A 25,710-nucleotide genomic window follows, 5' to 3' on the forward strand; every position below is an offset into this window, starting at 1 on the left:
ATTGCTTGGACTCTGAATGCAAAAATGCCCCTGAAATAGCCTTCTTTATGCATATAATGGGGAAATTCAAGAAAATAGTCATTACAGGACTTTCGACTCAGACACTAAATTCCAAAACATACATTACACTTAAAATGTTTAAAAATCTTCTGTCATGGAAATTGCAAGATAAAGTGCATTTTTATTGGATTTGTGGGAAAAGTTGCACCCATTTATTTATTGACTAAAACCAAATAATACTGCACAAACTTGATCAAACATACTGCACAGGCAGCCATGGCAAGTGTGGACTGGTGACCCTAGAGAGGCAGGACAGGGTTGGAGAAGGGCCCCCTACAGCTCCTCAGGTTTGCTTTGGTGAAAAAAGGGAGATTGCTTTTCAGGTGCCTCTGATATTAGTCAGGCATTTCCAGTCCTCGCATAAATCTTGCCTGCGTAAAGTAAGAGCCCTTAAAATCCAAGGCAACACAAACTTAATGCAAAGATTTATACTCCAAAGGAACGAGTCCTCTTTTGGTTTTGCAAACTGAAAGATTTGTGCTTTATTTGTAAGTATCAATGGGCTTGCAAGAACAGGAGGGAGCAAAGACACTGATTGAACAGACGGTTTGAATAGTTCGATATGGAAAAACTCAGCTGGGCGTTGGGACTTGTGGCTGTTTGCAAAGCTGCTGCCTTCCTGGGACCCCGCATCGAGCGTGCGGGGGTGGTTGCGGAAAAACCCGCTCCACTCAGCTACCACAGTCTCTGCAAAGAGCATTTGGCACTGCTGCATTAGCATAATTGACAACATCAATTATGCCCACTGCTATTTTCTCCCCTGGGAAAGTCAGTCCACACAACTCAACGTTTTTAATAGCGCGCAGTGCTCACGGTCTTGGCGATTTTTAGTGCCATTAAATGGTAGAGAACAAAGGTATTCTCTGGGAAGCTGCAGGCTCAGGGAAATTTCTTCAGAGGCGTAGGAACTGTTACTTTTTCAGACAAAACTTCCCATGATCAGGGCATCATTTCCTGTCTGAGGAGATGGGAAGGTGGGAAAAAAGTAGCACATACCACATTCCTATAACAGCCATCATTAAATGTTTCTGCAGTTGAAAGAACACGAGGATGGCACAGAGCTTCCTGTCTGGCAAACGCTGAAGCATGAATGTTCACTGAGCCTCAGTTTTATACTGCTGTCTTCCTTTTCACCAATTATTTCTCAAAGGCTGGAGTTGTTGCAGCTTTTTGATACAGCTTTTCCTTTCCCCTACGGTCCCCCGATGGGGTTACATCACAAACATTTAGGGACACTGGAGGCATGTGGATTGCCCTGCATGAACTTGCAATTTTCACCCTACATGCTGTCACTGTATGTAAAAATGAAAAATTTAAGCAAGACTAATAGGTGCACACAAAAAACCCATCAGCTGGTGCAGGCGATGGTTCAGTTTAAATCAATGGATGGTACTTGATGAGACCCACCCAGGGGATACAGTCACCACCCTTGAGAAGCCCACTGGGGCCTGAGCCACAGCAGAAGCCTCGAGATGCTGCTTTCTAAGGTGCAATCATGGTGTCCTTCTGTGCCAAAGAGGTACCTACTGGACTTGATGCTGATTCAGGATGCCTCCATCACTTCCACAGCTCTAGGGGAGGGAGGTGCCCCGTCTCCTTTCCACAGGCCCCTGTCATCTCTCATGGGACCATCTGTTCCCACACTTCTTCTAACCTCTTGGCACTTGGAGACCATGCCCACTACAGAGCTGCTCCTCTGTGCTGTAGCTCTGCCCTATTCCCTGCCCAATAACCCAGTTTCCTCCAGCATTCCCTGTTTGACTCCCAACCCCTGACAACATTTTGCTGCAATCAATTTTCTTCTACCCACCATCCCTCCTCTTGAGTGTGGGCTGAAATATCATCTCTCCTAAGCCAGAGCTGTTCCCTTCCTCCTGCTCACTTGAGCTGAAGGTGCCTCCTGTGCACCCCTTCCTCCATGACTCGGCTTTCTCCTGTCATCACTGTGATCTCCTCCTCCTCCCTAATTCTCAACCCGCCTTTCCTCCCTTCTTGTTACAACTCAGTTGTTTCATGCTTAAATGTGCAGTCTCCTCTCTAGGTGATATGGGTCACTGCCATCCTAAAGTAAATCCACCAGACAGCAGCAGCATAGGACAGGCTGTACAACACTGAAAAGGGGCTGCAGGCCTTCATCTCGACTTGGGGATGCCAGTGCTCTCCTCAGCTGAAGAAAAAGATTTTGACATCACAATACTACTTGGCCTTATTTCTAACTTAAAATAAATTATTTTGGCCTACTTGGCCCTATCATCTGCCTATCACAGGATACAACCTCAGCCCTCACAGCCTTAAAACTGATTGCTACCTCCCACAGAAAGCTGAGGGTAATCAAGAGTTTGGAGGAAAGACACTGAAGACTTCTCTCTCTTTGCGTGTCTCTCTCTTCACCCATGGAAGGGCTTCTTAGCAGTAGGAAATACCTGGACCAGGTGGATCCTTGATCTTTTCAAAATTCATTCCAGTATTTACTTCCCATAGCAATTCCTACCCTCTCTGCTTCGTGCTGCAGCCATCCCCAACAGCTCACACTCCTCTGCCTCCCCGAGACATCATTTATTCAGAGCTCTATGTTTTAATCATCATGCACTGCTTTTAAGTAGGAACAGAACAATCATTTCTAAGGCCAGGTACCGCATTGTTGCAGGGACAGCACACACAGAGGGCCCGCACAGGAGATGACCAGCTGAAGTAACTACTGCCACAGGACTCTGCCAGTGACAAACATTAACACCTGTGAAACCATCAGCCAGGTCTCACCTAAGCCACGCAGCTCAGGTAAACCCAGTGATCCGCACCTACTCCCTCTAAATACTTTAAAAACACAGGAATATCACGAAACTGCAGCAATGAATGCATCACCTGACCCACTTTCACAAGACCTCTCCAAAGGCTTTAATTCTCAGTGCGAGCTGTGAATATTTGCATACCCATGCGCGCGCACACACATGTTCAATTTCTAAATCAATCCTCCCAGGGAAAGGGTGTAAAAAATGTCTCCCAAACCTCACTAGTATTTACATGTTTTTAATTTCAAGCACCATATAAGGCTATTCAGCCATCATATTTTACTGTAACATCTAAGTAAATTGAAAACATTTATCACTCAAACCCCTCACATTTTAAGAACCTTATTAACTTCATAGTTAAGGGTTGACAGGTAATGTTATCTATTATGGCAAAGTTTCATGGAATCACAGCTGTGCTATGCTCTGGATTTTCACTTTCTTAAACCTGTGCATCATGACAAAAAGATACACAATTTTTGTACACTGATGCAAGAATTTTCAATAATGTCTGATAATTCTGGCAAATAGTTTACAATATTTATTTCCACTGTCAAAACAGGTGTTTTATGGCCAGAGTATCTGTTCATTGACAATAACGGAAGCAGCCCATTTATTAAGAACAAAGAGAGTTTGTAGCAAAATCAAAAGTAACACAAAGACAGTGTTTCTTTAAAGTAAACCAAGAAAACCATACTAGAAGATGAGGACACCCCACCTTAGCAAATGGAAGAGAAAAGAGACTGCAAATTGCGATTCTCACAAGAACAGGAACCATACCTGCATAATCTGTCCTTGCATAATGCCCATCTTCCGATTTTGTAGTTGTTGTAGTATTATCTGTGTGAAAAGAAATGTGTTGAATTGCTTGGGGAACCTGGACTTGATACAGCCCACAGCCCAGCTGGCAGTGCCCAGGCAAAGCGAACCTCGCCTGTGCGCACGGCATCGCTGCTGGCTGCAAGGCTCTCCTGGGTCTGCCAGGTGAAAACAGCAGGATCTTTCTTCTAACAATATGTGATAACAGATTGCAGCTGGGATAAATATATCAGTCTGAGGCAGGAGTTGTCATTTCTGCTCTATTTGAAGTAATTGGGGAGTTTTAATATGTACCCTGAAATGAACTGCCACTTAGGGTGGTTAACTTTAAAGAGATTGGAATAAACTGGAATGTGCTTAATACATCTGTATACTACGGCCTTGTAAGTAGATGTACTGAGGATTTATAGGTCAGAAGCTAAGGGGAAAATAGCTGTTAAGAGTCTGAGCCTCAGCAGACACTTTATTTACGGGAGCTATTTAAAGGCAAATTTTCTTCATTTTTATTTTAGAGCAAAATAGGTTTTTAAAGTAAACTCAAGGGTTACAGGTGATGTAGTAGCCCAAGAGCTGTGCATAGAGAAGTGTGGTATTTATGGAGAAACAGAGAAAGTCTTGAGATATTATTGGAAAATTGCCTTCCAGACACCTTCAACATCTTGGGGCCTAGCTCAGGTCACTCAAGAAACAAGACAAGTACAGTATTTGGGAGCCCATCTTTAGCCTCCTGAAACTGCTTCATGGTGCTCCAGTTAGGGGAGCACCAGAGGATCCATCCTGGGAGGCAAAATGTATCTGAGGGGCATTCCTGCTGTCCTGCTCCAACTCCTGCCTGGAAGATAGGGCTCTGGGCAAGCTACTCTGGGTAGAGTACTGGTGACTGATGTTGAAACCAGTGCAGGGCTGAAGAGTCCCCTGCTGCTGTGTGAAGACCATGGGAAGGGTTAGGAGTGGGGGACTCCTCATGCCTCGTTGGTGTCTGTGCTGTGGTGGGCTCTGCCCCTTCCTGCAGCCTGTGCTCTATAATATAAACTGCAAGAGCCTAATGGAAATGTAAGAAATGCCAGCCTCGGTTCCTTTTTTTTTTTTTTCCTTTACAAAAATTGAAAACATTCTTTGAAATGAGTTTTGTTATGAGAGTTACCTTGACATCGACCCAAAGACATGACTTCAATTTTCTCCTGTTTCTGGCATGATGCCTCTTTGATTTGACATGCATTATCATAAGATTTCCCATCGGAAGCACAAAGAGGATTGAAGTTGGTTTGAGAACAGTCAATGTTGCAAACACACCTGAAAAGATAAAGACAGAGAAAAAAGAAGAGGCTACTATGAGAAAGTTTTTCGTAACATCATAAATACATCTCAGAAATATAAGTGTTTGTATTATCCTGACTGCACAATGCAAATCAACATAATGAAAATGAAAAGTTCTGTCAAGAGGCCATTTGTATTTCTCGATGGAAATGAGATGAGGGGAGAGGGAAGAGGCACCTAAAAGCAAGCAAAAGGAAAGATAAAAGAAGTGTATTATACGTGGAAAACTGTGCCACAGCATTACTGCTTGTAATCTCTTGTAAACCAAATACCTAAGCAGATATGCAGATAAATCAAGCTGCTGAGCCCTCCTGCAAATTAAAGGAGCCACAAAATTCACCTCTGTTCAGGTGCTGCCCATCACATATAATACCATAAAATGTGGGTTTATATTGATTTATGATTTAATTCTGAAAATAATTCCAGCACCTGTTACAGGCACTCTGATAGTAATGAAAGATGTGATACTGAAGCCTCACTTCACCCTACTGGGACAAAACCCCCTGCCAAGACTGAGGCTAGTACCACTGGTGCCACCGCACTCTCTCTGTGGCTCAGGCTGATGGGATCTCCCCAGCTCCCGGATGCAGAGAGGCTACTCAGTATTAAAATCAGGGGAATGCTGTTTAAGGAAAGACTTTGTGCACAAGCACTTCTGGAAGCATTTGAGTAACTCAGCAACCAAAAAGCCTTACCCAGGTGTTACCCAGGAAGGTCACCACCCACTCCTGACTTGGTGACGGGGGTGAAGGCTCCTGTGTCCAAGAGCACAGGGTGGGCAAATGCAGGCAGGGCAGCAGTGGCCCAGTCCTCAGATTGCCCAGGGGCATCTCCAGAGACACCACAATCCAGCTTGTGAGCTCCTGTGCTGCCCTGAGATGTGAATCAAAGCACAGAGAGAGATTCACTCCAAAAGTCTGGTCTGGATCTGAACTGACACTAACGTGGACATGTCCTGATCCCAGCAAGCCTCGCCATTGCTTCTGAGATGGAGAAACCTAATTATTTCCATCAACAGCAGGCTGTAGACTTTTTTCTCTAGGTTTCTCCTTTTTCATTATCATTAGCGATGTCAGACACCCTCGGGCATTGTCAAGGGAATGGCATGCTAATCTCCTGTCCCCTGACTGTGCCCTGTAACAGACAGCTCAGCCTCAGCATCACCGATGTCATCTTGCTCAGGGACAAAGCCAGAGGTCTAACCTGGCAGCTGCCTCAGCTCTTCTGAGCACATAATTGTGCACATGCTGCTATCTAAACTCTTCCCGGCTCCTTCTGACATTAAGGCAAAGTAATGTGATTGATGCTCTATCTCCAGCCCACTGGTTGTGCTGAACCTCACAGCACCAACTCCACAGCTCTCCCTTTGGAAAGTTAAGTAATGGAAATGTCAAGCCTCTAGCCTCACTGCTTGATTTAAGAAAGTATTTAAAAGTCAGACCACCTCCCATTTGCAGCAGGCATCTGGACACCTTCGACTACTAGAAGTGCAGAGGGATACACATGAGAAAAAAACTTTGGTGGAAAGAGGAAGAAGGAAATTAGAGTGTAGGTCAGATTCCTCCTGCACCCTCTTTGTTCTCTGGCCTCAACAAATGTGCCCAGGGTGATGAGCATCAGAGTCTTCTTTCAGACTTTTCTTTTACATTGGGTAGGTCTATTTACCCCAAATGTTCACAAAATACAGGAAACTTCAGCTCAGAAGGAGGCCAACAGTGAAAAGCTGTGGTTATAAATTAAATTACATTATTTCATAACTAGAAGAAAAGAGTCTAGCTCCCTGTGTGTAACAATTTCCCCACACTGATAAACATACAGAATATAAGAAAAAAATTCTAGTGCACTTCCTAAGAACCTCCTTATCAGCGGAATATGAATGTTCTGCTCCACTGAAATATTAACCATCGCCATTTCTTCCTGCAGCCATTTCCAGCTTCCCACCTTAGTCAAACTCACTTCATTAGGAAACATTTACTGCTCAGTAATAGTAATTCTTTCCACGTAGCTCCACCATTTGCATTTCAGATGGGACACAATCAGCCATATGCTCCTTTTTTTTGTATAATAAAACAGCTCAGAAACAGCTTCACTTCTCTACATTTTGCTGCAAAAAATGAGTGAAGGTTAATATATATTATGTTTCAAGTCAAGAGAAAATTAAGTTAACGAGGAAATTACAACAAAAGGGTGCTCTTTAGGGGAAATCTAAGCAACTTTGGATGCAATTTCAAAAATGCCTAGGGGACGCAGGAACCTATGCTCAGAGTTAGACACCTTAGAGACATATTTTTAAAGGTGTTTAAATGCTTAAAGATGCATGCAAACACTTTGTGTGGGATTTTTGAAATCTCAGAGACCTATCTCCCACTGATTTCAAAGACTGTTTCAGAGCCCACCAGGCATTTATTTGCATCTTTTGATGCCTTCCAAAACACAAAGAGCCAAAATTGCTTTCCTGACCTCTTTCAGTAAAAGTGAGAAGCAAGATTTTTCTGAACTCCATTCTAAAATCTTAACTGTGAGACCAGCCTTTCTTTCCAAGCACCGCACGAGCACCACGAACCACGTGCTGCTTGTGCTGATGTCAGATCACTTGTGTGCGAGGGAGAGCAAGAAGGGACAACCTCAGGATGACACCATATGCTCAAGCCTTATAGGATCTCCTGTGTGAAGCTTGATTTTTCAGGGCTAAATGGACAGCGAAAAAAACACTACAGCAAACTTGTCACCCCTTCCTGCAAGGATCTCCTTGCTGCAAGGACCTGTGCATCATCCACCCCTTGCACAGTTTTCAGTGGAAAACTTCTAGCTTGTATCTGCAGTTTATTACTACTTTTGTGCTTATATACTCAAATCCTACTTCAAGGCTGCACAATTAAGTCAACATCAAATATATGCCAGGAAATGCTAAAGGTAGGATTGCATCAGAAAGATTAATGTGCCTGCGTTGCTGGCTCTTTTTAATTTATAGTGCTCCTCTTATCAGGGAAAATGACAGTGTTCAAACACATTTTTTCAAACTGGAGGAACAAGCAGTCTGCAATTTCAACCACCCCCCCGAATTCCAGAAGAGTAAACTGCAGGGAAAGAGGTGAGGCATGTACTCCAAATTTGTGTGCTCTGACACACGTGGCCACAGAGCATAACTGAGCCTTAGGTGGGATCCACCACTGGTGGAATAAATACCAAATAAACAGCACTTATTGCATCTGATTGAATGAAATCCTGTTGCCATAGGTAAAGGTGCCTTCACTTCTTGAAGCATTATAAAATGCAGAAGTGGGACTGTCTCCTATTAAACAAGCAGAACCAAAATGTGACATCCCTGCTTGGTCGCAGGGAGCACATTAGGTCTTCAGTGCTTGTGGGACACAGAAACCCCCTACCCTAAAGAGAGCCTCACCCTAACACTTGCCATGCCCAGAAATCCTGTTCTGCTCCTCGCTAGCACCCAGTGCTGGTGCTGGCTGGCGGGCTGGCTGCCTGCCTGCAGCTTCCCAGTCCCTGAGGCACATGAGTATGCCTCTAATTTTAAGTAATTTGATAATTCGGCCATTTTATCATCCAGGCTATGACTTCTGGTTATAGTTATATCAATAAATCTATTTGGTTTCTGTGTTTTAAGCGTAGTGCTGAAGAAAGTTTGGCAATGGAAAGGCTGACTGAGCGTTCCTCAAACAAGACACTGTGAGAAGGTCAATGAGGTCTCCTAGGGGGTCACAGGATGCAACTGTACCCAAGGGCATACACAAAATACATGTGTAAGGTTTAGCTATGTCTTCTGCAGTCAGAAACGCAGCTTTAAAAGCATCTGTGAGGAAAGAGAGCCTCCAGGATGTCAGCTGATACCCTGCAGCTCCCCTGAGAAAGGAAGAAATACTGGATGCTGTCTCACAGGCCCAACGCATCTTTCAAGTACTGGGCTCATATGTTAATTGATTAAAATTTGGGCTTCCACCATAAACAATCATTAAACAAGGCTCATTTTCTGTCTTTTCTTTCAGGTCATTGTGATAGTCTCCAATGAATTCTCCTTCTTTTATACGCTTTACTTTATTCCGTTTAATTTCATATGATGATAATCTTGGAGGAGCTGAACATCCAGCAACCTATTTGGTTACTTTGGTGATCACAGAAGCAAAATAAACAAAGCAAACTAAAAAGACTGTCCAACAGACAAACCTAGGGACCTCCTCAGAAGATTTTGGGCTGACTTTCCAAGGTGCATCCTGCAGCACTGCTTGTTGACATTGCTGGGCCCTGTCATGAGAATGTCATATCCAGGATGAACCAGAAGGTGTCTGCAGGCAGAGGTGCAGCTCCACAGCCAACATGCAGGAGAAGCCCAGGAGGGTGCCTGTGGGAGAGCTGGCAGAGCTGAGCTTAGCCTGAGGCAGGTAAGATGCTGAAAGGCACCTCCCTGTGCCTCACTACTGACTTGTGGGGTGCACGTCGCTGCACTCTGGTCTGCAAGCTTCTGTCAAGGCAGTAACTGCAAAGATTGTACTCAACAGCACAAGGGAACCCACGGGCATTTGGGGAGTGACTATCACTATTTCACTCAATTAACATGCTTCTCTCCTTCCCAGGGAAATAAGAGAAGAGCACAAAGAAGTCATCTCCTGCCCAGATCATGACCATGAAAAAATGTTGCCCAGACCCCAGAAGTCTATGGCCCAGCAGTGATGGTGATGTGCTGCAGCAGGCTGCTTGGCCAAGCTGGAGCAGCTAACTTGGCTTTCTATTGAATCAGTCTCTCTAAAAATTAACGGGGTCCATAAACCAGGCACGGGTGAGTGCAGTTCTCCTAACTCCCCAAGCTTCTGCAAATAACATATGGTATTATTTTCTGGGCAGAGAGAGTACCTTTGCCTGCAGAGAGTACTGGAGACAGGATTCATGGCTATGAAGGACTGTCCCTGGAGGGAGGAACTGAGTTTTAAGGAGGTGTCTTAATAAAATCAGAGAATGGTTCTTTGCCCATGAAGGGTAGGGGAATGCTATAATTATATTTCCTTAGTTCATGAATAGAGTATAACCATCAGTGACACAGTGATGACAAAAAGAACCCCACTCTATGCTTTATCTTTACTCCTAAGACAACTATTCAGAATTTGTTTTCAGCAATGTATTACTGAAAAATAATTTAAAAAAATTACTATCCAATATCTGAACATAGCACGAGGAAGGTTTCCTATGTAGCTCTGATTGGAAGCAAGGAGGATAAATGAGACAATGCTTCCAAAAGAGCGGTTTCATTGGGAACAGATGCAGGCACATTTCTGTCAGATGAGCGAGATGGCAATGGCAGTTCTTCCCCATTCAACATCTTTTAATTAGCCCTCTGCTATTTGGAAACCTGAGAGCATTGTTTGTACTACCTCTGTTTATTAAAGATTCATATTCAGACTTTGCTGGCCATGGGTCATTTGCTTTTTGGAACCAGAGCAACAGAAAATTGTGTCTGAGATATCTGCAAAAAAGTACTTAATGAAATGACTAACGTCTTCAGCCAAGTGTCTAGTTGATTACAGGGTCCAAACAGCAGAACAGCAATAAATCTGCCACAAAGAGAATTGTCAGTCAAGAAAAAAGGCATAAAACCAAACAGACAGGGAAGCAAGAGCTAAAAATGTGAAAATGCAAATCTAGTGTTATTTTTACTAGTCAGAGCTCTGATATTTGAGCGCATATGCTAATTTGGTCAAGTGTGAGATCCCACCATGTCTCAGCGAGCACTATTTTACAGGGAAAGTAATCTTCCTTTCTGCAATCATTTTAAACGTTATATGTTTTCTCCAGGCAAAAAATAAAAAAAGCAACAAAAAAACCAACAACATTTTGCAGCATACAAAAGCCCAAAGCCTTTCCTTTGCCATAAAACAGTGTATAAATAAAACCACAGTTGTTGTACATTTATGATATTTCCACTAGAAACATTTCTTATCTTCCTCTGTTCTGACTAGAAAATGGTGATCAGAAGCTGAAATTTCTGGATGTCAGCATGGTCCTCTCCAAGCCCCCTGCCCCTCCAAGTAGGAGATTAAATGCCCATTTAAAGCAACCCTGGCAGTATATTCCTGCATAAAAGAGCGTGGCAATCAGTCCCAAATGCCTTCTCTATCATTAGGATTCCTGCAAGGTTTTTCTCTCTGGTACACAGGGCATCTTTGTTGACATTACCAGCAGGCAAGCTGAAATGAAGCCAGGCTTAACATTACGCCTCAACATCCGTGCACGCACTGTACCACGGTTCAGCCCCGTGTCAGGAGGCTGGTGGGAGCGCTCACTTACCCAGGCAGCTTTGGGTATGTTTAATGTGTCTCAACACAACACCACGCAGAGATACTTGAACCAGCTCTAAGCAAGGACTGGCAAGGTTAACCAGGCTGGGTAGACCCAGCCTCTGGGAGCTCAGCCAGCCTCCTCAGACCGGCATCACGCCTTGTTAAAACTCACTGCCTGAGATACTCCTTTACCAGGAAGCAGTGACAGGTCACCTCTGTACCCACCTCGGCACATCAGCCATCCTCAAAGCTGCCTGCACACACAGGCAGCTAAACTGGATTGCTCCAGGGGGCTTGGGCACACCTTAGTTTCCACATCAGTGTCAAAAGGACCACATAAATACGAGCTCCTGCCTCTGACCCTCAGCCCATCTCCAAGTAAACCATTAAGCTTTACAGTGATGTCATACAGCCCTACAGCAGCAATGGCCTGCTACTATTATACCCATTTTACAGAGAGCAAAGTTTTAGTGCAAAGTCCTGGCACCCTCAATACAGAGTCAACAGGGACTTTTGGTAGCCTGGTCAAACTCAGTGCCCCACAGTGCTCCCTGCAGCGTGTGGAGCACAGCTCAAGAGGGTGGCACCCAATGATGCCTCCAGCCAAGAGACAAAACTGCCTGGCACCATTGCCTGGTTTTTCATGCAGCTGAACATCAGGTACACTGACATACATATATATAAAATAGATTCATAATGCACACTGGCACAGAGTATTTTACTCTTTCTATGAATCATTGCCTACAACCTGTCTGTGCTTGCCAGGAGATTGAAATCCTATCACTGCATTCTTAAGAACATCATTAAGAGGCTTAAAGAATAGAGACACTGCATGTCTCCTTCAAAACAAACTTTGCTGTAATTTTGAGGCTGATGCAAAACTTTAGCTGCAGTGCAGAACAATAAACAATACATATTTTATAATGGCAGCACAAAAATAGCACGCGGTATTTCTTTCCTGGGCCTGCTAGTGCTTCTCTTCTGCTTTAAGATCACAGGAGAAGAAAAAGCATGGCTTATTGTGAGTGCCTTCCATTCAATGTTTTTTATTTATTTATTTATTCATTTATCTAATTTATGTTTCCTTTTTGTCCTTTGCAGCACAGCTTCTGCACTAAGGGCTTTAGCATGTCTACTTTGCACGGCGGCTTCCCTGGGATATTTTACCTATTTCAACTGTTCAAATGTTTATCTTCACCAGGAGTAAAAGGAGAAAAGCTTGATTCCCTCAGGGTGATGCAGTGTTTCTGCATGGCATTTCAATAGCATCCTGTTATTCAAACAATTAGAAATCACAGAGACCATGCACGGAATTATCAGCATACTGCATAGAGATTTTTATTATTATGTAGTGCATAATGAAAATGATTTGAAGGACCCCAAAGCATCATAACAGAAGGAAGCGCTGAATAATCAGGTGATATTTTTTTTTTTCCCTGCTTTTTTTTTACTGCAAGAGCCCAAAATATTGTTCACTGGACATATGTCAAGCTAAAATGCACTAAAGTGGTGAATATATTTACTGATGCCCTTCCTTGCATACCAAATGCAACATACTCTGGGAGTGTAGCTGGAGCACAGAGCCAGGAGCTTGGGCAATTGCTGTACAGCTGCCACGCTGCTGCTGCTCAATAGCAGGGACCGACTGGCAATGCTTAAAAATACGTATGGATTTTTCAGAGCACGTTTTTTTATGGCAGCTCACGGAGGTTGTTCCAAAACATTTTCTTGGACTGCTCCCTGAGACACCTTGCTTTGCAGCCCTGAGGAGAGTTCTTGGGCACTGGCTCCTTCCTGGATCTCAGTGAGGAGATGGTCTCACGCTCCACCAGTTTTCAAGAAGTCATCCTGGAGACTGTAGCTCATGAAAAACATTTTAATTTGCTGTGCAAGACACTGCAATTTGATTCCTAGTTCTCCTCTAATTTTTACCCCATAACTTTTTTTTGCTAAGTTTTTGACAAAAAGTATCACAAAATTCACCTTTGCTTCCTTCTTGCAATTCACAGCACCAATTATAATACGACCTTCAGCTGACTTCCTGATGCCTTTGGTGCCCCCAACAGTACATTGAATTGTATGCTAACATCTTTAGGGCAAAATGAATGTGTCATATATATTTTTTTTAAATATCATTCCTATTTAAAAGGCACTAAGTTGTATAAAGCAATCTTTGCTAGATTGGATGCTTTAAAGCCAAACAGAGAATTTTAAGGCTGATGACTGGGTTTGAAGAGTCATGGAAAAACCCTCACACTAGCTGTGTGACTAGAGCAGAACATTTTAATTCTGTGCACATGCCAGTTCTAGTGTCTGCAGGTATCTAACGTGTGAAGTTTATTTAAAGCCCACAGAATAAAATAAATGCCTTTTTATGGTTTGCCAACACTTGGTGTCCTTCACGTCTCTGTAGTCTGTGCTAAAACAAAGCTTTGCTGACTGTTTCTCTCTCTGTAAACATTTGAGGCTGTCCTTCATGAACGGTTTATTGCTGTGTGCCTCAGACTGCTGACATTGTTCACTCCTTTCTTGAAGCCAGAAGAACAATGAGAACTGTTTCCACAAATCCCAGCGTTTCACCTCAGCCTGCAACAGGCAGTGGGAATACTGCAGTGTCCAGTGGGAAGCATGGGACACTATCTAGCTGCAGGTCCTGGCATGGACCTTGCCATACCGGAAGGATTGATCTGTTCACAGAGAACTGTAGCACCATCTGGGACTAGTGGCAAATTTCTGGTAACACCGTTGTTAACAACACTAGAAGTTACTTCTGAAAGTGGAAAGCAAGCTTCACTTCTGAAAGCAAGTGAAGGTAAAGGGATGATGGCCTTTTGGCTAGCAGAGACCAGCGTGCTTCCAGTCAAACCCTTGCAACATGTGAGCCATCCATTGCTGGGGGGGAAGGAAAGGCTTAGGAGTGACCTTCCTAAAAATAGTGAGAAGAAAACTGTGGAAAAAGAATTCCTCAATGTAAAGACTGCCTCCATGTGTGCAAAACCATATTGCTCACCATAAACTGCTCTGCATCCTTAAACATGTGTGGTTCATGGTTCTGAGGAGACCTGCCTGGGACAGTGCCATCTGAACTGGCTGCATACTCCAGGCTGCCCTGCTTGGTTAGTTGCCTTCAATCACAAAACAAAATCCAGTCTAGATATTTAACAAAATTTTAGGAGGATTCTTCCAGGCTTTCCTTCAGGCATTGCTTGCACCTTCTGCACAGACAGCAATAAAGCAAGGTAACCTCATGTCATCCTGCACAGCAGGGAAATGAGATCTTGGCCCACAGGTTTGAGACTGGCATTTGAGCAAATCACTTCTCTGCACGTTCAAGGAGGGTGCAGTAGTAACCCTCTTTTTCCTCAGAGCATTCAGGTCTGTAGGTGAAAGCTGCTGTATGAAACCAGGCATTAGGACTGGCTGGGGGTGCTGCCTCTCCTTAAGTTGTGTCAGGGGAGGTTTAGGTTGGATATTAGAAAAAGATTCTTCACCCAGAGGGTGGCTGGGCACTGGAACAGGCTCCCCAGGGAAGTGGTCACAGCCCCAAGCCTGACAAAGTTCAAAAAGTGTTTGGATGATACTCTCAGGCACATGGTGTGACTTATGGGGATGTCCTGTGCAGGGCTAAGGGTTGGACTTGATGATCCTTGTGGGTCCCTTCCAGCTCAGTATATTCTGTGACTCTCTTGCTGTCTCACGATGACCACAGTGGTTGGCTGCTTTCGGGATCAAGCCCCAAGGGAAAGTACTGCTGCCAGGGAAAGGAAGACAGATGAGCAAAGGAAATGTGCCATCTGAAGGACATTTCCTTGCCAGCAAACTAATGAGATGACAGTAACCTTTTTCAGGTCTGGGACACAGATCAGTGGAATCCACCTGCAGCTCCTTGAAAAAGGAGCAAGTACTGGCCAGGACAAGTGACCCTGGGGCACCCGTGCTCCTCCACAAGGGAGAGCTCCCTTACAAAAGGCGCAGGCTGAGAGACAGCAATTAAATCTGTATGTCTGGGGACATCTCAAACAGGCTTTTAGCTGCAGCCTCCATGTGGGAAGGGACTAGGGCAGGAGATGGACTCTGAGGAAGGGACACCTGCTGCTCCGCAGGGGCTGTGAGAGCTGAGGTCAGCCCTCTGCGTCAGCTACTATTGAGTTTTCCTCAGGCTCATATTTAATGCATGGGATGTATTTTTAATGGTTTAGATGTGTGAACAAACCATGGCCCTTGATGTTCCAACATGGGTGTGTGAAGGAGCCTCTGACCTTCTGCAATGGAAGCAGTTCTATTTTAATAGTAACATAAAGTGGGATGGAAGAGATGAAGCATTCTATTAAGACATTTGATAATAAATTGGTAAGTGCTTTCCCAGTGTTTTACATAGTTATTCTCTCTGCTGATCTATTTAGCCAACACATGTAATTCTGAGCTACAAAGTTGTATTCCTGCTTTCGTAAACATACTTACATAAAACTCAATAACAACAGTCTATTTATTGCTAAAATGCTGGTAGGAAATTGGAAAAGGTATAAATACAATTCATTGCTGGTGATCTCCTGCCCCCTGAAGGCACTGTAAGGCTCCAAATCTTGCTCAGTTCACAGCATCATAAAACTGAAGCAATAAATGTCACTCCTTTCTTGATTGCGCATTAGGCCAATCGGCTTTTTATTGCGACTAAATAGGCCGTCGTGAAGGCACTGCTCAGTTTACTGCTGGGGGATGACTTTGGCTAAATGGGGGGCCAGGGAGGGAGGAAAGCTTACTTTTAAATAACAGGGCTAAGAGAAAGCAGGGGGGGAAAAAAAGGTGTAAAAGCACGTTGCTCTCCAAGGCTTCTGCGTTTGCTCTTTCATGCTGTAATGCCTTGATGTACGCAGACGATTATGTGTCAATGCACATTAATATCTGATGTGCATTATCATATTATCATCCCTTATGTGCACTTTCACAGCCTGGTGAGCCCAGGCTCTCCCAGCCACGGGGTTACACAACCAATGTAACTGTGGGGTTACAAACCAAGCCTCGGAGCACCTGCACACAGCTCTGCCCTTGCAGAGCCCAAAGGGACCCTTTTGTGTACCTCCCACAAAGCGTCAGGAGCCAGGCAGGATCTTTACAACACCCTGTATTACAGCAAGAGCACAAAACAGACTGCCAAAAACGTTCCTTCCAATGCAAATAAAAGCATGTGCTCAAGAAGGCTGCGACATTTTCCCAGCTAGGGCTGAAAACCACAGTCACATCTGGTGGCAGAGGAGTAAAAACTTTCCCAAAACCTTGGGTTCATTTCCTCCCCTGTTAAACTGGGCACATCCAATGGTTGCTCTCCACCTTGCTGTCATGTGTATATGTTGTATACATTTCCTGAAAATACAGAGGGATGCTGTTGCTGTCTCACACAATGCTGAGCCACACACATGCACTCTTGTAATAGGTACAGATCAGTGTTAAAACAGTCCACAGCCAAACCACCTCAATGCCTTATGAGCTGCTACCCCACACATCCTCCAGCCATTCCCACCATATAAAAGTTTCATTCACCTGCTCATGCTGGGTGTGCCATTCCAGCCTCAAAGCCAGGCAGAGGGAAGGCAGGTGAGGACAACCTTCCTCCCACCCTTGGGTAGCAGCCCCAAAATTCTCCCTGAGCCCCTGAACGTGGGCAGCCACTGCAGCCCCTCCCCACTTTCCACCCAACAACAAACTGGACTAGCTTCAAGTCAGCTTTAGGTTACCTCCCTGCTTCCACAGTCCTCTGTCCTTTCCCCACCCAGCCCTCCAGCCTTCTCTGCCATGACCACCCATCCCTCCATGCCTACATGCCTCCCGTTCACTCACCACATAGGTAGGTATTTTGGCCATGGAAACCTAATGGGAAAATTGGGCTATTTTGAGCCACGCTTTTTAAATTATTACAGCTGTTTTCCCCAACTCTGATGTCGACAAACTAGTAATTGTTAAGACAAATGATGACTATGTGTCTTATAAGCCTTCCTCCCCTAAATTTCAAAAGAATTTGTGTCTTGCTCCTACAGGGGCATGGCACTGTAAGACATGAAAACCCCCCAAAAATCTCAGAAGTTATTTTTGGCTTTTCACAAATCAATATTTCCTCTGAAGCAATTGAAGCAGTCAGTAAAGCAAATTCTGCTTTTATCATCACAATTTCCAAGTCGTTCCTTTGCACTGTGTGAATGACAGAGCATTTACACTCAGACAGAGTCTGTTCTCCCTTCTACCAGCAAAAGGCTCCACTGAGAAGTCACTCCTTAGTTATCAAACTAGGAGAGAACTTTTGTTTCACTGAAGTCAGTGGAATAACTTCCATGACTTCCATAAACTGCAAGTTCACCTTCTGAACTGAAAAGCAAGTTTGGATGAGCATCTGAAAAGAGGAGCACAAGGAAAAAAAATAACTATAAGCTTTATGACTGTGTAGGGTATTATCCCCTGGACACACAGCAAGTTTTGCTGTAATTGCAAAAGATAAAAAATGTCTTTTTTATTACAAACTCAAATGTTAGGGATTCTGGTGTTTGGATAAGAGATGGATGTGTCGTATAAGGTCCCTAAAAACCTACTTGTGTGAGTAGTACAGATGGAATACAATGTGGGTTTGCATTTATCTGAGAACATTTAGAGCTGTGATATATAGTCTACACGACAGACTTCCTCGATGTATAGAGAAAATATAGCCAATTTCTTTGTGTAGGCTGAATTATTTACCAGAGTGTTCCAAAGTGTATTGGTAATAAAACACTATGAAGCATAAGTAACTCCAGACAATCTTGGCTTATGTTAAAACAAGTTTTTTTTTTTTAAAGAATGTTATTAAGAAAATAAATCCTGAGAATCTGGAAAGGCAGGACTTACTCAAATGAACATAAGCCTCTGAAGAATTGCATTGACTCAATGGATAGAAAGGTCAAATTCTCCAAACCATCACCCTAAAGGAGTTGGGAATCAGTCTCACTTCAAAATTAAATAGGCTATTTTGGCAAAGGATGAAGGATGCAGACATGGTAAGGCGATTTTCTGAAACTCACTTGACTGGGAAAAATGGCTGGTTTTCACTAAACCCAAATAAAATGTATGTAGAGAAAACAATTTCACCAGATGGTCAAACAAGCCACCGTTTTTCCAAGCATTAACTTTCTAGCCAAGCCACTAGTAGTGCAATCATAGTGCAATCAGTTTAGAAATACAAGGTGCTCCCTCGTCCTCCTCTGTGAACTGCAGAACTGGACCATAAGCTTCTCTTAAGAGAAACGCCCACTGAAAATCAAGTTAACATTCTCTTCCATATCTTCTCCTCTTTCTGCAGAATCATTCTGAGAAAGAGGAAAGCCACATAACTTTGGCTTGATTTAAGGTCTTTTAGAAGTCAGTGGGGATCTTTCTCTAGTTATGGTGGGGTATGAAGTCACTTTTTCACCTAGGCTAGTTTTAGGTTGAAACTGCCCTCTGACAGACTCCTAAAATATCTCAGTATCTTACCTGATAGGAACTGTGGCGTTCATGCAATGCTGACCTGGGGACCTTATTTTCTGAGTCTAACATGATGTCTAGACACTGGTTTCTAATAAGCTGAAGCTTTCACCTAAGCTGCAGCTGCTACAACATTGTTCTTGTTTGTGCTGTGGACAGCAATTCAAACTACAATTTTGTATTTTGCTAGTTTTCTCACTTTTGTGCCAGTTCATGTGGCATTTCTTTCCACAGCCCCAGGTTGCTCTCATACCCCAGAGGCAGCAGGATCTGGCTGACCAGGCTCCAACAGAAGCCACCAACCCAATCCTTTCTCAGAGCAGGCTTAAGAATTAAAACACAACATACAGACACAGGTAGGTGTCATCTTGCTCTGCCTATCATTCCTCATGTTTTGTCTTTCATTGCAGACCCTTAAATGACCAATGTCCAGTTGCTTAGGCTACATTTTTTCCAGTATTGCTGACTCTTAGCCCACTGCAAGGTGTCTCTACAGTTATCTCCACATGGCATCTCAACAGTTACCCTGGAAGTCAGCTGCTTTCCTTCTATTTCAAAATCTTTTAACCATAGAACAAGCATCAAATGAAACATTAGCAGTTACCAGAGACAGAACTGGGCTAATTTCCGGGCAGGCACTGGAGGTAGCTCTGTTATCAGGTTGGGGTTAAGATAAGTGATACGGGTGTAAGAAGGTGCAAGATGCTTGGTCATCTGTTGCTGTGCAATGCAGAGATTGTGTGCTGCAGTGTCCTTACTACCCTCTGCAAACTCTGGCCTGGACTCTTATTAGACATGACTATTAAGCTTCATGTGAAGATTTCTGCAGAAGCAGCTTCACTTCATGCCTTAAGTATGATCTCAAGTTAGGCAGAAATATAAGTTTTTACAGAATTGTGTATTTTTAATGATTAAATTCCATTTCCGTGTTTATTTGAACCAGAAGTTCAATTTGTATGTTTCAGTGTTATACCCAGCCATGAACAAAGATCTACTTTTTCACTAAAAGAGACAGAAAAGAAGCAGAAAACAGCAATATATCTACTGTATAACGCTCAGGACATTGCAGATGTTAAAGTAGCTCGTTGTTTCTGCATCTGGAACAAGTAGGTCACACATAGTTATTATACACACCGCTGAACACGAAGCAGCCAATACCCGTGTAATGTATGTGAGACTTCAAACTACCTTTTAGTACTTTATTTCAGCACAGCATCTTGTTTGCAAGTGCTCTGGTTGAGAGCAACTGATGGAAGGGGGAAGGGACCCAAAGCCGACTGACCTAATTGCTGTGTGGATTGAGAAGCTGGCAAAACCATTAGCTTCTTTCACATTAGTTTTCTTTCTATACTATAATAAAGATAAATATTGATTGCTAGAGCAATATTGATTATAGGGGTCGCTGCAGATGGCAGCTGCATGATTTGCACAGATTATCTCCCATGTACAGTGCAACTTATTTGCATGAGAATGTGGTTTTGTCATCCTCACGAGCTGCAGACTGTTCACTTGCCTTATAGGAGCATTTACCCAAACTAGATGCATCAGTGATTTAACAGTAAAATATGAAACAAGGGACTAAGGCAGTTCATCATCTTTATACATTTTGTGTATGTGCCTGTCTGCCTTGGGTAAGTGGAGTTTACTGTCCCAGCCATGCGGAAAGAAGTGCAGGACACAAGGGACCTGCTGTAATTATGCTGCAGTGTCACCATCTCACTCGGGAATATCACCCAGCCACACAGCATGCCTGGGAACAACGCTCCTTCCTTCACCCACTGACCTAGACACTGAGCATGCCAAGCTCCTTCATTCAGGCCTGGGGTCATCAGGGGCCCAGTGTCCCCACAGAACAGCTTCAGCATCTTCTCCTGAGCTGGACCTGCCTGGTGGGATCCTTGTCTGCTGGCAATAAATGGAAAAGGCTCCTCCAGCGTGGGCCAGGCTTGTGAAGAGGGAGGAAAGGTGCCTACCACAAGCATGGTGCCTATGGCAGAGTGCAGTACCCTACACCCAGCCAAGGAGGAGTGCCTGGGGTGTGTGGGATGGAGATGCAGAAAACAGCAGGGGCATTTAGGCCCCCTCTATTACTGGTGCAAACCCCCAAGGGGCCCATTTCAGGGTTAGGCACCTCCTGCCAGAGATACTGCTGCCTCTCTCCTCCACCTGCAACCTCCAGGAGGGAGGAAGGGGCAAGCAGAGGAGCACTCTGTAGAGACGGCCTCCTTGCCTCCTCAGACACTGCCAGGCTGCAAGGGAAGCACCCTCTGAGCACACTACACATCTCTGCATGTCTGTCTTACAGCTGGCAACCTGCATCTTACTGTGGGCAATGCTGCACTTCCAGACTGCTGCTGGCTGACTGGCTAATATTGAAATTCTGAGGGAACACATACATATTTAACCCCAATTCATCATTTTGATTTTGATTAACTCTGCAAGTCAGAGGTTTGCAGGCTTTAATCTGGTTTTAAGAAAATACTCCTGTCCTCTCTACTGACAGAGTTTTCCAACAGGAAATTCAACAGAAGGGTCTTTCCTATTATTTATCTCCTTCCACTTTGGGCACATCAGTGGACTTCTGAAATAGCTGCCCAGTATCTGTGCAAACCCTGGCTTGTCCAGTGTAGGGAGTGCTCTTATTTCCTAAGTGGCCCATATGGAGGAGATTAATGCTGGAGTCCAGGTTTCTGATGTAGTTCCTGTACTGAAACTAAGCCACTTCAGCAGAGAGCAGGCACTCCATTTGGAGAGCACTGTTTACATTCAGTGAGTATTTTATAGATGTTTTTTGGAAGATCTTAGAAATATACCACGGTTCAAAATGTTATGCTTCATTCTTAATTTCCTTTAGAGTATATCTCTCGGTGTTATGTTGAGTAGCCCTGTCTGACAAAATCAATTATTCCTTAGCCAGCTCAGAAATAAAACCCAAAGCAAGCAACACCAAATGCCTGATTTACCAATAGATTGTAATCCAGTGCTAAAGAGCAGAGCCACTGCCCTGCTTTAAATATTCATGAAGCCCACTGGTGCAAAATGCATTAAAGGTGGGAATAATGCCAGTAATACACGATCCTCTTAGTGACAAGAAGCTTTCACATATTAAAGTAGCAAGATGTTAAAGACTTTCAACTGAACAGTCTTTGTTTTTAACTTAGAGAAGGAGATTCACTAATGGAATGCCAAATTGCATTCACTCTCATGATACTTGACTGCAGAATAGGATAATAACACATGTGCTTTCACATGCCATGGAAAACCTGTTATTACAGTGGTTTCTTTTCTGCCTTTTCTTCATACTTTTCAGAAAATGTTCACACAAATCTTACTCCTTCAAGTAATCTTCTGTGTGCCAAACCCCCCATCAGAATCTCAGGAGTCTAGCCATTAACAGATTGGTTTTAGGCAAATAAAAAGATTTAAAAATAATGGTGACACAGTACAGCACAATTTAGATGAGTGACAACTGGCAATGAATAAACAAAGAAACAAAAACAAAAGAAAAAACAGTAAGAGTTAAACCAGAGATAATGGTCTGCAAAATAACAGACTGTGACGATGCAGAATAATGTCAATTGTCACTTTAAATCATCAGCAGCACAACCACATCTGCTATCACACCTGTGCTCTCTTCTCTGATCTACTCTGGCACCCTAGAAATATCAGGCGAACAGCCAGCCTCCCATCCCCAGCTCTCTGAAGTCTGGCTCTGCTACCAGCTTGCATCCCTCTTACCTGGAATGGAACAGGTACTGCCCCTGCACCCTCAAACTACTCCTGATTCATATGGATACACTGCCATTGCTGGGCTCGTCATCCTGTAATAACAGGTCCCGGGACCACCAGGAACTGCTGGCCCCATTTGGATTGTACAAACCTCATCAGTCAGGTGAGACAGCTAAAGGAGCCCTGCTTACATCTGAAATTTGATTCACATAAAAACAGTAATCGAATAATAAATTGAAATTTCTTTTCCCACTTAATCTAAGGACATTTTCTGCACACCAAATCTTGGCAGGGGGAGTGGGGGAATATGTCTATCTAGTGCCAAACATGAAAATTCAATTAACATACATTTGAAAGAGGGGTCTAGAACCTCCATACGTAGTTCTCTTTTTTTCTAGAAATAAGAATAATGAAAAAGCTAGGAGACTCATTTTTTGGAAAGATGCTTATCCAAGACTAATCAGGGGGCAGGGATTGGAAAACAGGGCACTGTTATGGCATATGAAGTTGTTTACTTCAAAGCAGACCTTTTAACAGGCTTTACAAGGTCTTTGTATTTCTGGTTGGAAATCGGCTTTCCTGCCTTATAACAGTTTGTCTGATGGCATCCTCCCAGTAAATGCCCTTCCCTGCTTCCTGCCCTGAGAAGCACCTTCCCCTGCAGAAAGACTGCCTGTCAATAAAGATTGAGAACCTCAGCTCCTGCTGTCATTATGCTGCTCCATATAGGCTAAGTTGTTTCAAAGGGGAGGAGTTAGACAATGCAAAATCTGCAGTGGGAACACTGGGGTAAGTTGGATCAGGCAATTTTACCAAGCTATTTCTGGAAAAAAATAAACACTGCTACTCAGTGCTTATGATTAATAATGTTATCTTGTAGCTAATTTTATTCCTTGCCCCTCTCTTCTTCTGCCTTCCAATTTGGAAGTGCACTTAATTATGAAAACATGAGCACTAGACTGTGAATTTTGATATATTAATTTTACCATGGTTTTGTTTCTATACTGCACCACGAAAGCTCTCAAGGACAACCAGCCAAGGAGACAATGAAAATCGTAACACCTGGGGTAATTTCCTTAAGCAAAGTCAACATTAGGCAATTTCTTACTCGCAAATTTCATTACATTACTGAAACCTATAACCATGATGCACCTTGCTCCTATTTTTCAACACCACCATTTCCTTTGATGACTGGAGACAGAGCAAGGACTCGGCAGTTTGTTTAGTTGGGTTATTTTAAAGACTAGAACCAACCTGACCAACAGGGCATGGATGCCTTGCCTGGGTGAGGTCACCTGCCTAACACAGGGCCCAGTTATCATGTTCACCATTCAGTCATTGACTCCTCTCTGTTCCATTCTTACTGTCCAAGTTAGAACTTGGGCCATGTTGCTTTATTGACATCTCACTGTCCAGTCTCTGTATCCATTCTTTAGCTAACACTAGCACACAGCTTTAGAAGCACCATACAGACCACAGCTCTAACATTTGCAAGACTATTTTGTTCTAAGTTTGTTTTAGTTACTTGGATAGAAATACGAGGCAGGGCATTAAGGCAGTGTTAGAACTAAAACTCTGTGAATAGTGACCTTTTTGATCTATTGGCTGTTCCAAGATCACAATGAAATGATTAGCTCAGAGCTGGCCTAATATATGTTTGCATAGTTCCTAGGCAAAATGCAAAAAGAAACAATAAAAATCTGAGTAAATAGAATTATTTCCCTTCTGCTTATGTAATTAAGGTTTAAAATAATAAGAAAACACGAATAAGTTTGAAACATTTTTTAAAAAATAAAAATTAAAACCATTTCCATTGAGAAAATGTCTAAATGTACACTCTCATTTTTTCAAACAATTGAGGGTTAGGTTTTCAACTCCAGCAACTAGGAAAAAGTGAGACAGATTTCCCAGCATTTCTAATGCCACACATGAATTAACATGATGATAATACTAATGATACTTTCTAACTGGAAAAACTTTAGGTCAATTATTTTTCCCAATTCTATTTTTACTGAAGTATGAAGCCGTAAAACCCCAGATGGAATAACATAAGTTATAATGGCAACAAAATGGATAACTGTGTTTCTAGAGTTGGTCTAAATTGTGCATGTTCCAAAATTATAAACCAGAGTGTTTCAGACATTTTTTTCAGAATAACAACCACCTCATTCACTTTGAGATGAATCTCTGGGTGCAGAAAATTGAGTATCTTACATTTGTAATGCTTTCTAAACCACAGTACCTTTAAATAATACAACATTCATTAAAATAGAAGAGTAGAGCAAATTACTGTACCAAACATCCTCTGCATCTTCATCACACTCTGCCCCAAACTGGCAAATGTCACAGGTCGATGTCTCTTTTTGATTGGTTTCACCTGAGCCTTCATTGACTGTTTGATGGAAAGCAGAAGAATATACATTAGTAAAGACAGCATTGTAGCAAAGCACTTCTCTCACTCCAGAAAAATCTATTCACTGCATCAGCTTAATGTGCTGCTCACAAAGCTGACGGCTGGCCAACCTGCTTCTGAACGGGGCCAACATAGAGATTCCCATGGTGGTCTGGGAAAAATTCCCTGAATTATGGAGTTAAAAACCAGAGAAAGACCCTTCCTCTTCTCTTTCCTCTTGAACAATGACTCCCTTCAAGCTGCATCCCAGGAAGGTTGTGTTCCCACTGAGCCTCACTGCTTTGTTCCCTGGGAAAATAATGGAGGTGAATTGATAGCATCTCATGCTGCCTTGTGTCCTTTACCCGTGAAGGCCTTGAGATGGCCCCAAGGGGATGCTTTCCTCGAAAATGTTTTGAAATTACTTGCTGTATGGTGCAATCTAGTCCATTCCAAAGGCAAAACATTTTTCTCTGCAGAAGTACAGTTATGAGCCCCACGGACTAGTTATCCCTGGCAGGAAAGATTCAGTGCTGTCCAGAGGAGGGGACAATCTCCAGCACAGGTTAAATTTGAAACCCTATGTCTGCAGTTGTGTAAGCTTTGTACCTGGCCCTTAAGCCAAAAGCATGAAGGGACTAAGGGGAAAACAAAAATATGGGTGCGAAAAAATACTGATGGCTGAATACTGAAAGGCAGAAAAAGACCACTAAGGTAGACACAAAAAGGAGGTTTGTTTAAAGATCCAAAAGAAACATTATCTATGTTTGTATTAAAGTATATAAACACCCTTTGATATCTTTTGAAGGATGCCACTTTATACCAAGACACTGTA

At 43.2% G+C, this 25,710-nt stretch overlaps 1 protein-coding gene across 1 annotated transcript in view; it reads right to left on the reverse strand.

Annotated features, from left to right (window-relative positions):
* TMEFF2 (transmembrane protein with EGF like and two follistatin like domains 2) overlaps positions 1-25,710 on the reverse strand; it is a 128,945-nt gene that overhangs the window by 30,012 nt on the left and 73,223 nt on the right. Inside the window, exons 5-7 of the mRNA XM_027678141.1 lie at positions 24,779-24,875; positions 4,810-4,958; positions 3,627-3,686 (exon numbers count right to left, since the gene is read on the reverse strand). Of these exons, the coding sequence (XP_027533942.1) occupies positions 3,627-3,686; positions 4,810-4,958; positions 24,779-24,875 (306 nt within the window). The remainder of the gene's footprint in view (positions 1-3,626; positions 3,687-4,809; positions 4,959-24,778; positions 24,876-25,710) is intronic.

The sequence above is a fragment of the Neopelma chrysocephalum genome, unplaced genomic scaffold (genome assembly GCF_003984885.1).
Source record: "Neopelma chrysocephalum unplaced genomic scaffold, ASM398488v2 Primary Assembly neopelma1_44, whole genome shotgun sequence".
NCBI classification, from domain to species: Eukaryota; Metazoa; Chordata; class Aves; order Passeriformes; family Pipridae; genus Neopelma; species Neopelma chrysocephalum.